Source organism: Microcaecilia unicolor, chromosome 6 (assembly GCF_901765095.1).
Source record: "Microcaecilia unicolor chromosome 6, aMicUni1.1, whole genome shotgun sequence".
Classification (NCBI taxonomy): domain Eukaryota; kingdom Metazoa; phylum Chordata; class Amphibia; order Gymnophiona; family Siphonopidae; genus Microcaecilia; species Microcaecilia unicolor.
Window position 1 is genome coordinate 139,873,563 of NC_044036.1, and position 12,765 is coordinate 139,886,327.

Consider the following 12,765-nt stretch of genomic DNA (forward strand, 5'->3'; position numbering starts at 1 on the left):
GACAACAAGTTGTTGGCCCTCGCCTCTGGGAGATAGGCGCGAGCCGTCCGAGAATCCAGCAGGGCTCCGATGAATTCGAGTTTCTGCACTGGGAGAAGATGGGACTTTGGGTAATTTATCACAAACCCCAGTAGCTCCAGGAGGCGAATAGTCATCTGCATGGACTGCAGGGCTCCTGCCTCGGATGTGTTCTTCACCAGCCAATCGTCGAGATATGGGAACACGTGCACCCCCAGCCTGCGAAGCGCCGCTGCTACCACAGCTAGGCACTTTGTGAACACCCTGGGCGCAGAGGCGAGCCCAAAGGGTAGCACACAGTACTGGAAGTGGCGTGCGCCCAGCTGAAATCGCAGATACTGTCTGTGAGCTGGCAGTATCGGGATGTGTGTGTAGGCATCCTTCAAGTCCAGAGAGCATAGCCAATCGTTTTGCTGAATCATGGGGAGAAGGGTGCCCAGGGAAAGCATCCTGAACTTTTCTTTTACGAGATATTTGTTCAGGGCCCTTAGGTCTAGGATGGGACGCATCCCCCCTGTTTTCTTTTCCACAAGGAAGTACCTGGAATAGAACCCCAGCCCTTCTTGCCCGGATGGCACGGGCTCGACCGCATTGGCGCTGAGAAGGGCGGAGAGTTCCTCTGCAAGTACCTGCTTGTGCTGGAAGCTGTAGGACTGAGCTCCCGGTGGACAATTTGGAGGTTGAGAGGCCAAATTGAGGGTGTATCCTTGCCGGACTATTTGGAGAACCCACTGATCGGAGGTTATAAGAGGCCACCTTTGGTGAAAAGCTTTCAACCTCCCTCCGACAGGCAGGTCGCCCGGCACTGACACTTGGATGTCGGCTATGCTCTGCTGGAGCCAGTCAAAAGCTCGCCCCTTGCTTTTGCTGGGGAGCCGCGGGGCCTTGCTGATTCGCACGCTGCTGACGAGAGCGAGCGCGCTGGGGCTTAGCCTGGGCCGCAGGCTGTCGGGAAGGAGGATTGTACCTACGCTTGCCAGAAGTATAGGGAACAGTCTTCCTTCCCCCGAAAAATCGTCTACCTGTAGAGGTAGAAGCTGAAGGCTGCCGGCGGGCGAACTTGTCGAATGCGGTGTCCCGCTGGTGGAGAGACTCTACCACCTGCTCGACTTTTTCGCCAAAAATGTTATCCGCACGGCAAGGCAAGTCCGTAATCCGCTGCTGGATTCTATTCTCCAGGTCGGCGGCACGCAGCCATGAGAGCCTGCGCATCACCACACCTTGAGCAGCGGCCCTGGACGCAACATCAAAAGTGTCATAAACTCCTCTGGCCAGGAATTTTCTGCACGCCTTCAGCTGCCTGACCACCTCCTGAAAAGGCTTGGCTTGCTCAGGGGGAAGAGCATCAACCAAGCCCGCCAACTGCCGCACATTATTCCGCATGTGTATGCTCGTGTAGAGCTGGTAAGACTGGATCTTGGACACGAGCATAGAGGAATGGTAGGCCTTCCTCCCAAAGGAGTCTAAGGTTCTAGCGTCCTTGCCCGGGGGCGCCGAAGCATGTTCCCTAGAACTCTTAGCCTTCTTTAGGGCCAAATCCACAACTCCAGAGTCATGAGGCAACTGAGTGCGCATCAGCTCTGGGTCCCCATGGATCCGGTACTGGGACTCGATCTTCTTGGGAATGTGGGGATTAGTTAATGGCTTGGTCCAGTTCGCAAGCAATGTCTTCTTCAGGACATGGTGCAAGGGAACAGTGGACGCTTCCTTAGGTGGAGAAGGATAGTCCAGGAGCTCAAACATTTCAGCCCTGGGCTCGTCCTCCACAACCACCGGGAAGGGGATGGCCGTAGACATCTCCCGGACAAAGGAGGCAAAAGACAGACTCTCGGGAGGAGAAAGCTGTCTCTCAGGAGAGGGAGTGGGATCAGACGGAAGACCCCCAGACTCCTCGTCAGAGAAATATCTGGGATCTTCCTCTTCCTCCCACGAGGCCTCACCCTCGGTGTCAGACACAAGTTCACGGACCTGTGTCTGCAACCTCGCCCTGCTCGACTCCGTGGAACCCCGTCCACGATGGGGGCGTCGAGAGGTAGACTCCCTCGCCCGCATCGGCGAAGCTCCCTCCGCCAACGTAGTCGGGGAGCCTTCCTGGGAGGTGGCCGCGGTCGGTACCGCACGCGGTACCGACGTCGGGGACCTCAACCTGGGCGATGGGCCAGCCGGCGCCACGCTCGACGGTACCGGTGGCGCAAGCACCGCCGGTACCGGAGGGGTAGGGCGCAACAGCTCTCCCAGAATCTCTGGGAGAACGGCCCGGAGGCTCTCGTTTAGAGCGGCTGCAGAGAAAGGCTGAGAGGTCGATGCAGGCGTCGACGTCAGTACCTGTTCCGGGCGTGGAGGCTGTTCCGGGCTGTCCAGAGCGGAGCGCATCGACACCTCCTGAACAGAGGGTGAGCGGTCCTCTCGGTGCCGATGCCTGCTGGGTGCCGAATCCCTCGGCGACCCAGAGCTCTCGGTGCCGACACGGGGAGGAGACCGGTGTCGATGCTTCTTCGATTTCTTCCGAAGCATGTCACCGGAGCTCCCCGGCACCGACGAGGAGGACGTCGAATCCATCCGTCGCTTCCTCGGGGCCGAGACTGAAGAAGGTCGATCTCGGGGGGGCTGTACCGCAGGAGCCCTCAGGGTAGGCGGAGACCCACCCGAGGGCTCACCGCCACCAGCAGGGGAATGGACAGCCCTCACCTGCACTCCACCCGATGCACCACCGTCCGACGACATCAGCAGACGAGGTCCTGGTACCACCGACGTCGATGCAGCTATCCGATGTCTCGGCGCCGATGCAGAGGCCCGATGCCTCGATGCACTCGATGCAGGGGCGGCCGAGGAAGATGGTCTGGACGCTGACGACGTCGATGCACTCGAAGATCCCGGTGCCGATGCCGACGAAGAGCCCGAGAACAACACGTTCCACTGGGCTAGTCTCGCTACCTGAGTCCGCCTTTGAAGCAGGGAACACAGACTGCAGTTCTGAGGGCGGTGCTCGGCCCCCAGACACTGAAGACACGACGAGTGTCGATCAGTGAGCGAGATAACCCGGGCGCACTGGGTGCACTTCTTGAAGCCGCTGGAAGGCTTCGATGTCATGGGCGGAAAAATCACGCCGGCGAAATCAAAAGCCGAAATGGCGAAATTTGAAGCACCAAATTTAGAGGGAGAAAAAATCTCGACCGAGGCCGAAAAGAGGCCTACCCCGACGACGAAAGAAACTTACCGGGGCAAAAAAGCTGGAAGTACGGGGAGGATTTACACGAAACCCGGCGGGGGGTTTCCGGAGCACTTCCCGACTAGGACAAAGCTTTCCCGAAGGAAAAAAACACGTTCAAAACAAATTGGACGCGCGAGGTCGACTTTCCGGGGCTCGACACGGCGAAAACACGACCGTACCGAGTGCGGACAAAAGAAGACTGGCCGGCTCGAGCCGGTTTCGGGCGGGAAGACGGCCGCGCATGCGCGGTGCGCGCGGGCGCGCGAGGGCTAGCAAAGGACTTTGCTAGTGAAGTTTCCGATTGGAGGGGCTGCCGTGGACGTCACCCATCAGTGAGAACAAGCAGCCTGCTTGTCCTCGGAGAATGTCTCTTTATGTTCAAGTGTACAGTGCTGCATACATCTAGTAGCGCTATAGAAATAAGTAGTAGTAGTAGAATGGGGGGAGGGACCAGCTACCCAGGTGTGACACCCCTGGTGTATCGAAGACCCCCCTCCCCTCATTGGCCTCAACCTCTGTCCAGCAGCAGAGAGGAATACAGGGGTGGGGGATTTTTTTTTTTTAATATGAACACCACCCCCCCCTCCAAACAAAAAGAAACAAACACTGCTCCCACCTCCACAGGGGAAAAACAAAATCAAGCCAGGATTACACAGGCTTACTAACTGCTACCATCTGCTGAGACTGAGAACAGACGTTCAAGGGACTGCACAGCCCACTTATAGGATTATCTGAAACTCAGTGGTTCTCAGTCTCCATCTGCTGGTAGGCATACATAACCCATCTGTGCCAGTCTAGAGGGACACTATGGAATATAAAATTTAGCATCATTGGCGCTGCCCACACCGTTCTCCTGTTTCACCCGATTAAAAAGGATTTCAAGCAGCATTGATGCCACACCAAAACTCATTCAGAATCCCTAGATCTGGCAGGTCTCACAGTCAGTAATTATTAGTGCTGGTGACAGCCAATGCACTTCCTTACCTGACCAGTGTGAGGCTCTTTGCACCAATATCCTGGCAGGAATGCTGGATCCCAGCAATTAAGTACGGAATGAACTTGTGGATGGAGCCCTTATCCTGCACAGCACCTGAGACACCCTGAGCCACCTTAATTTTATCTGCTTCACTAAGAAAGATTGAGGTTAGGCAGGAGAGAAATGAATTCAAATTACTGTGGTTAGTCACAATCCCTCTCTCAGTAGAAACCTATGTAAAGGCTTTAAAACATTCATAACCGAGTCAAACAGTTATTTATTAGTGTATTCATAAGGTGGGATCGTGTTCCTTCACCAGTTGTCCCCCAAGTTTAGGCAGATCAGGTCCACCATGCTCATTAATATCTTGTCCCCAATCTTATAATGCCATCATTTTTGTATCTTATGCACAAGACCATCCATTAGCACATATCAATCCAGAGATTTCTACTGCACCCATCCTGAAGCTGCTTCTCTGGTTAAAGAGGTAAATAAAGAGGACTAAAATATGAACAGGGTGGGGAGAAGGGTTATTTAATGGCCTGGGTCTGTATTCCTGAGAGATTCAAATACCTTAACATAGTAGATGAAGGCAGATAAAGACCCATACAGTCCATCCAGTCTGCCCAACTAGATGAACTCAAAGCATTTGATATGATACTATATTCGTATACTTGATTTTGATTTGGCCATTTTCAGGGCACAAACCATAGAAGTCTGTCCAGCCCTGGCCTTGTTCTCCAGCTCCAGGTAGAAATACTGAAGAGGCTGTTCCTGCTGGAAAGGGGTACATGTGAATGTAACTTACACAAATAGTGGCAGATGCCTGGGAATAACCTCAAAGGGATAAACCAGTATTTGGATTCAGAAGGGTGTGGGACAGACAGAAGGGAGAGTTCAGTCTGCAGTACTTTCACGGGCAGGCAGGCAAAATAAAATGGGACTAAAATGTCTATCTGCAATTGTGAGTTTTTAGTTTTACAACTTGCCCTAGTATGAGATTTTTCCTGCATTTAACTTTCCCTTTCTTCTATGTAAAATTAAAAGAAACTAAAGACAGATTACTGCCAACCTGAAGTATCTGTTCTGACTGCCCAAATTCTTATCCATGGCATCCAAGGATCCCATTCCTCGATACTTCTTCAGCCGGATTCCATCAGAGAAGAAATACTCGCCCGGAGCCTCAGTGGTAGCAGCTAGTAGGGATCCCATCATAACTAGATACCAGCAAAAATACAAAATCATATGGGAAGACACTGCAGCAGAATGGCAATTACTTGTAGAGAGGAAAGTTTCCAATTAGTATAGTGTAACTTATCAAGTGGAGGTATAGCCCAGTGGTTAGAGCACCAGTCTTGACACCTACAGGTGGCCGGTTCAAATCCCACTGCTGCTCCTTGTGATCTTGGGCAAGTCACTTAACCCCTCCATTGCCTCAGGTACAAACTTAGATTGTGATCCCCTCCAGGGACAGGGAAATACCCTGTGTACCTGAATGTAATTCACCTTGAGCTACTACTGAAAAAGGTGTGAGCAAAATCCAAATAAATAAAAAATATGCAAGAAATTGCCAGTGGTAGACAGTCGCTGAGCCTCTCCTTGCTCAGACACTCCCCAACTCTGGGGGGTGGGAGGGTAGCTTCTTTCTCAGCCAGTCAGGCTTCACTTACAAATAAGCTCTATCCTAGTCAGCACTGTACTGCATCAATAAGAAAAGCCTCCTTTTAGTCCACCATATCTCTGTTTCTCAGAGTAAGAAAAAACCTACACGTGTGAAATTCTACATTGGCAGCTTTAAGCTGCCAAACACTGTTCAGATGGTGAAGATTTAGCAAACAAAGCAGGATTTTAAATGGGCAGCATAGAAATAAAAGGTCCTTTTCTTTTTCTAAAAAGTGACAGCCAGAGAATATGGTAAAGGCGGTTAGCTTAGCGGAGTTTAAAAAAGGTTTGGACAGCTTCCTAAAGGAAAAGTCCGTAGACCGTTATTAAATGGACTTGGGGAAAATCCACTATTTCTGGGATAAGCAGTATAAAATGTTTTGTACACTTTTGGGATCTTGCCGGGTATTTGTGACCTGGATTGACCACAGTTGGAAACAGGATACTGGGCTCGATGGCCCTTTGGTCTTTTCCAGTATGGCAATATTTATGACATCTGAGGGACTTAGGTACATAAATATTGCCATACTGGGAAAGACCAAAGGGGACCAAAGCAGTGGGATTTGAACCGGCCACCTCTAGGTGACAAGACTGGTGCTCTAACCACTGGGCTATACCTCCACTTGATAAGTTACACTATACATCTATCAACTAGTGGTTCTCAACCCAGGCCCCCAAATGGCGACTGGTTTGAAGCACCAAGCTCCTCACCTGTTGATGCACCAAGGGCCAGAGCCTTCGCGATGTGTCCCACAGACTGAATCCCGCCATCTGCTATCACGGGAACCCCAAACCTTCTGGCGTATTCTGAAACTTTGTACACTGCAGTGGCCTGGGGTCTGCCACATGCCAGCACTGAATTCGCAGGAAGAAAGAGGAACATGTCAACACAGAACAAGCTCTTCTTTCAGCTGCACACATACAAGAAGCAAATTTATGTTTCCTTAAAACATCAGAGTTCAAATAACTTCATTCACACACAAACCCTAATCTGTGCATTTGATGGAATAAATGTGAAAAGAAAACAAAACCTTCTGGTGTGGTTTCACAACAGGCTAAGATACTTTTTTGGTGCACAACAATTCCATTAGGTGGGATGCATTTATTACATTTTCAATAACCACAAATAAAATAAATTATGGGGGGGGGGGGGGGGGGGTCAATCAGATGTTAAAAGTACATGCACATCTGACAGCCAAATGCACTCAGCACTTAACACTCAGTATCAGAAGGCAATAATCAAAGGGCCCCTGGAGGCGGCAGCTCCATGAATACTTAGGATTTGCAGGCCTGCAAGCACATTTTCAGAGGGAACCAGGAGCTGGCCAGGGCCATGGCTACTTCAGTACCTGCAAATTAGGTCCATGCAGTAACTCAAACGTAAAACCCCCTCTTCACACTGCTCCTTTGTGGCACAGGTTTAACAACTAGGACTCTTGACAGCAAGAGTTTTTACTTGCAGAATGGAAGGCCAATTTTCAGGCCCAGGTTTTATCTGTGTACATTTTTTTGAAAATTGCACTCAATCCTTAAGTAACTTTTCTTTTGTGTCCCACCCTCCATTCAATGTGCAGTAAACATGCAGGATTAGCAAAAGAAATTGCAAAAATCATACTTAATGCAGGGTGATTCAGACAGTTTTGGGTTACTTCCTCAAACTGCCTCACTGGAGGCAAGTCTAATGTTATCTAATTAACTCTAGGTCCTGAAGACAGCTAGTCACGGATTCAACTTCCATCAGCTCTCTGCAAAGTGCCACATCAGACTCAAATTTGGATTAACATTCCACGATGCTTGCATTCATTAAGTCTGGGATTTTAACTGTTTAGGCAGGACTAGGAGGCTTACAATGACATGAGTGCTCTTGGTATTAAAGAGATGGTCTCACTTTTAAGACCAGTTTTAATATAAGGGGATAATTGATGTTATCAAAGGTTATTCAGAGGTGCTTACTCCTCACAGCAAGATTCATGTTCTAAATAAAGCACATTCGTTTAAAACACCATAAGTGAACAATGCAATAATGGATTAGATTGTCACTACAAGCTGGTAAAGAGATCACCGGGATGAGCGGAAACTTGGCATCAGGCAGGCTGGGAATTTGCTATTAATGTATCAGACTGGTTATGCTTTCAGTGCTTGATGCCAAGACATTAACGCTGGAACACATGTCCAAAAGCAGGGTTCAAAATACATTCCTTATAAATATATATTTTGTTTTGGGATGGAGATGGTAAATGGATGTCCTTGAAGTTTTCCCTCATCATAACAGACTTTTACTTTAGAAAAGTTAGAATATTAAATTTACTTAAAAAAAAAAAAGGCAATACTATTTGAGACATATGCTTCATAGTATAACTAAGCAACCGTTTTAATGGGGGGGGGGGGGGGGGGGGACTCTACCCCGAGCAACTATAGGGGTCCTTTTATCAAGCTGTGGGAAAAAGGGCCCTGCGCTAACAGCAGGGGCTGTTTTTCTCGTGCACCAGGGCCCATTTTTACCGCAGCGGGTAAAAAGCCACCAAACACGGCCATGCGGTAGGAGAGCTCTTACTGCGTGGCCATGCCGTGGGGAGTCCTTACCTCCACCCATTGAGGTGGTGATAAGGGCTCCCGCCGTAACTGGTCAACACGTGGCGATGTCCAATTACTGCCACACAGGCCATTTCCGTGGGTTTTCTTTTTCCCCAGAAATTGCACATGCTCAGGGCAGAACTACCGCCAGCAGTCACGCTGGGCCGGCGGTAGTCCCAATTTAGCATCCAATATGCCCACGTTGGGCTGACCGATGCTTTGTAAAACACCCCCTAAGTTCCCCTTACTCAGTTTAATTCTAATCTGTACAATTCAGAAACCTGCTTTTGAAATTGAAAATAAAGCTATAAAAATGGAAAATGTGTTTGTTTTTTTTTAATTCATGTCAGCCAGTATCCAAAGCCACAAAACCCCAAGTGCAATCTACAACTACTTAATTATCAAATGAAGCACAAGGCCAATGAACCAATCAGGATGTGACTCCCAGGCACAGAGCGGGGATGGGGAAAAGGCCGGTGACTTACTATAAGTACCCGAGACTGCAGAAGGGCATTTGGGGCTGTGGGACTTTAGGTCTGGAGGGACCTGTGGAGCAGCTAAAAACAATTAAAAAAAATGTACAATTAAACACAGGAGATACAAAAGGGGGGCAGTAAATTGTCAAAGGTGTTCCCAACCACGCTGGCTGAAAAAGGTTTAGAGGCTGATTTTCAAAACACATCAACTTAAAAAGTTATGCGTGCTTTGAAAATGAGCATCTTAATCTCTCCATCACTACATACCTTACAATAAGGCCTGGATTCAGGCACAGGTAAGGGTTGCCACTGTGCCTCCATTCAGGCCTCCCCGGCAGAACTAGCAGCTAAGATAAAAGTAAAATGAGCACGAGACCTGCCTCCCTTTGTGCTCTGACAGGCTTGCACCACACTGCCTCATGCAGGGAGTGGAGGGGCACTTCAAGCGTCTCAGTGTGACGGCAGGCGGGCCCCACACACAAAATTCTGCTTTCAAACTTGCTGTTACTCTTGCCCAACACCAAAACTACGAAGGGGAGAAGGTAGGTTCCCCTTCCTGCCTATGGGTGCTTTAGATATAAAATTTGCCACTGTTTGGAATATGAAAGTGAACTCATTAGTTCAAGTCTCAAGTTTTCAGAGTAACACACACACATGATCTTGGTTCTTGTACCCAATGTATGCAGGCATACCGCACTATGGACATTGTAAAAACCAGGCCTGTACACAGCCTCAGGGACCAAAGCTCAGAACCACTATACATAGCACTGCCAAAGTGTGTAAGACCTTCCAAGACTACAGCTGACAGGTTCCCCAGTTCCTGGAGGAAGACACTTAGTCCAGTCCTGGTTTTGAACTTACATCCCAATGCACTGCGGTATTAGTAGCCCCCGATTCTACCCATTGAAATCTGTGCTGCTGTTCCCACAATGCATCAGGATGGAGTTGTTAGAAGTCCAGGGCTAGCCCAAAATCTACCTCCTCGAACCAGGCAACTTGGCACCTCTGCAAAAAACAAGAAAATATTTATTACATTTATATCCCACATTTTCCCACTGATTGCAGGCTCAAAGTGGCTTACAAAGTCTGTAGTGCAAGCTACAGTACAAGAAAAACAATTATACAAATTGAGAATAAGATATAAAATAACAAACATCAAAAAGGCAAGTGATAACAACAGGTAATTATTGTCCTTGGATCTGAATTTATAGTAATAGTTAATTCAAGTTAGGTTAAACCTGGGGAATATGCCTTCTTAAACAATACTGATTTCAATAATTTTCGGAAATGTAGGTAGTTCTGGGTAGATTTTACTTGTTTGGGTAAAATATACTGGATAGGCCCCTAACCTGTATAATCCTGCCAACAGAGATCTGACAGCTGGTTTGCATTTGTACAGTTAAAAAAAAAATTATGATCCGAGGAGGCAAAGGGGCCCTTTTAATAATGTGTGTTGCACACAAGCATGGTAACTTACCACACTGACATGATAATGCATGTTAATTTGCATGTGATGTTAGGAAGCATGAACTTGGTGGGTTGAGTGGAGAATAGGCATGGGACAGTTAGCAAACATACTAATTACACAGTCTCTTGACCCGTTAGCGCAAACGCAGTGAACCAACTCCTCAAGAGGAGATATTAAATGCATCCATGCAAATTGCAAAAACATGCGTTAACTGCAGAGGACATGCTGGATACCTTCACCAGTTACTGAGCAGTCTTTGAAGTTAGCTATTAAAAGCGTGGCATGTGCAAGGATAGATTTGGTAAGGGATAGGACAGTAAATTTCCACACTACATACAATGGATGCTTTCTTGCTGTTATTTTATTTTGTTATATTGTTAATTTGCAAGTTGTAAACACTTAAAATATTTTCAATTAAAACAATAAAAAATGATTTAAAAAAGGAAGAAAAAAAAGTGTAGCAAGTGCAAAAAGGGGCCCCAAAGCAATCTGTTCTCGGTGGTAAGGGGAGGACAGGTTTTAACAGGTAACAGCCTGCAACTGACGCCAGATCAAAAACCATTTCAAAAAGTTAATTAAGGGTGATAAGATCAGTCTTTCCAGAGGATTGTAGAACTCATTCCGAGTTAGATGTCAGAGATATATAGGATAGAGAGGGCCTTTACATTCTGATCAGACGTCACTTCTTTATTCTACCACTTCCTAGGGTTCTTCACTTATTGAATCTAGACACAAACCAAGAATATGTGGACAGGAATTTTGCTCAATTTCTCTCTCTCTTGTTTCAGATTTTAACTTCTCTACACTTCTAAAAGTCAAATAAAGGTCAAACGAGTTTTGTAGATGTCTATTTTGTACTTAATATATTTGTATCAACATTTTCCCTTGCATTTTAGGGTATAAGAAGATATTTTATTTATGTTTATTCACCTGTTTTATGTAAAATTATTATTTATGCATTATATATGTAAGCTGCTTAGCATTTTGCTAGATAGATGGGATATAAGTATAATAAATTAAACATTTAGTCCCAAGAAAAATAATTAGCTCTGAGAGACTGGTCTTTGCAGTACCTCCAGTTCCAGAAAACCTGAGAAGCCATCAGGATAGCCCCTAAGGGGCCAGACTTCTGATACAGATTCCTGAGGATTTTCAAGAGCCCTGTGCTCCGTTATGCATGAAACATCACAGTTATTAAAAAAAAGTTCCCCTACTTACAGCTCCAAAAGGCACAGTCTTTTTACCTTCTTGTGTGATACAGATAGAGCCGCTGCCCATCCCGACCCGTAAGGCATCAACACCTGCGTCAATCAGGTTCTTCGCCTGAGCAGCTGTTACCACTGTGACACAAAAAGGAACAAAACAGCTGCATGTAAAAACTAAAGAACTGAAAACACATTTGCTTTACCCAGTTTGCCCATCTCTGGCCTTCTCTTTCCCTTCCATCACCAAGCCCCCTCCCCCCAACCACCTTAAAGAATGAGTGCTGGTTCAGTAGAAGTCTCTCTCAGGTGTCTACCTCAATGAGGGGCTTTGGAATCCCTTTTCCTAAGCTTCACATGAACATCTCTTCTCCCTGAGTAACCTTAACGAAGCCTGTTAGATAGTCAAGTATTTATCCTGCCCGTTTCCTTTCTCTGCTATCTTCCAGAGATTCAAACCACAAACTTTTGTAATTACAGAGCTCCAAACATTCTGAACTGGGGGGAGGGTTTTTTTTTGCACAGTCACATTATACATTTCCAAAAAATGTATAAATTATACAAAAAGAAAACAGTGTAAAGATGGTATCAAGTGGAGACTAGCAAGAAGAAATCTTGCATATGTAATTTCCCCAAAATGTTTTAATTAACTGGGATGTTATAGCTCCTAAAACTAACATCGTACACATATAAAAGCCTTTATTTAGAAGATTTGGTCTCCACAGAACAATATTCTGTGGAACATGATAGAAGCCAAAGACTGCATATTAATGGACCCAAGCATCAAGGGTTTCCTCCTGCTATTCTTATAGGATGAATCAAGTGCTGAAAGGGTCAGGGCAGCTGTTGCTTCAGAGGACAAAGGAACTGGACAGAAGACCTTTTTCTGCATGTTTTTACCATTGCCACCAATGACCTGCAGGTCAGGATATTTCTCCTTCATGTATTTAATCATGTTGATCTGGAAAATGGAATTTCCTTGAGATGAATCCTAGAAGAAAATTGTTGAAGAAACAAAAACAAACAAAAAAACCACAACTGTATGTTTCATTTATACAATTAGGTTGAGCTAAATCTGGTAGAGGCTATGTATGTAGAACATCTTGCATGAGATGGAAAGTCCACTAAGCAAAATTCCTTCTTTTCTTCTTTTTAATGAAATACTGCACTATCAGGCG

The 12,765-nt window shown here is 46.8% G+C and overlaps 1 protein-coding gene across 3 annotated transcripts in view; it reads right to left on the bottom strand.

Moving 5' to 3' along the window:
- The window catches only part of IMPDH2 (inosine monophosphate dehydrogenase 2), a 39,647-nt gene that overhangs the window by 5,037 nt on the left and 21,845 nt on the right, over window positions 1–12,765 (bottom strand). For 2 of the 3 annotated variants that reach the window (XM_030206167.1, XM_030206165.1), the window contains exons 8-13: window positions 12,488–12,578; window positions 11,630–11,725; window positions 8,927–8,998; window positions 6,579–6,722; window positions 5,278–5,422; window positions 4,214–4,357 (exon numbers count right to left, since the gene is read on the bottom strand). In XM_030206167.1, coding sequence (XP_030062027.1) covers window positions 4,214–4,357; window positions 5,278–5,422; window positions 6,579–6,722; window positions 8,927–8,998; window positions 11,630–11,725; window positions 12,488–12,578 — 692 coding nt within the window. The remainder of the gene's footprint in view (window positions 1–4,213; window positions 4,358–5,277; window positions 5,423–6,578; window positions 6,723–8,926; window positions 8,999–11,629; window positions 11,726–12,487; window positions 12,579–12,765) is intronic. The other variant, XM_030206166.1, reaches the window with a different exon arrangement.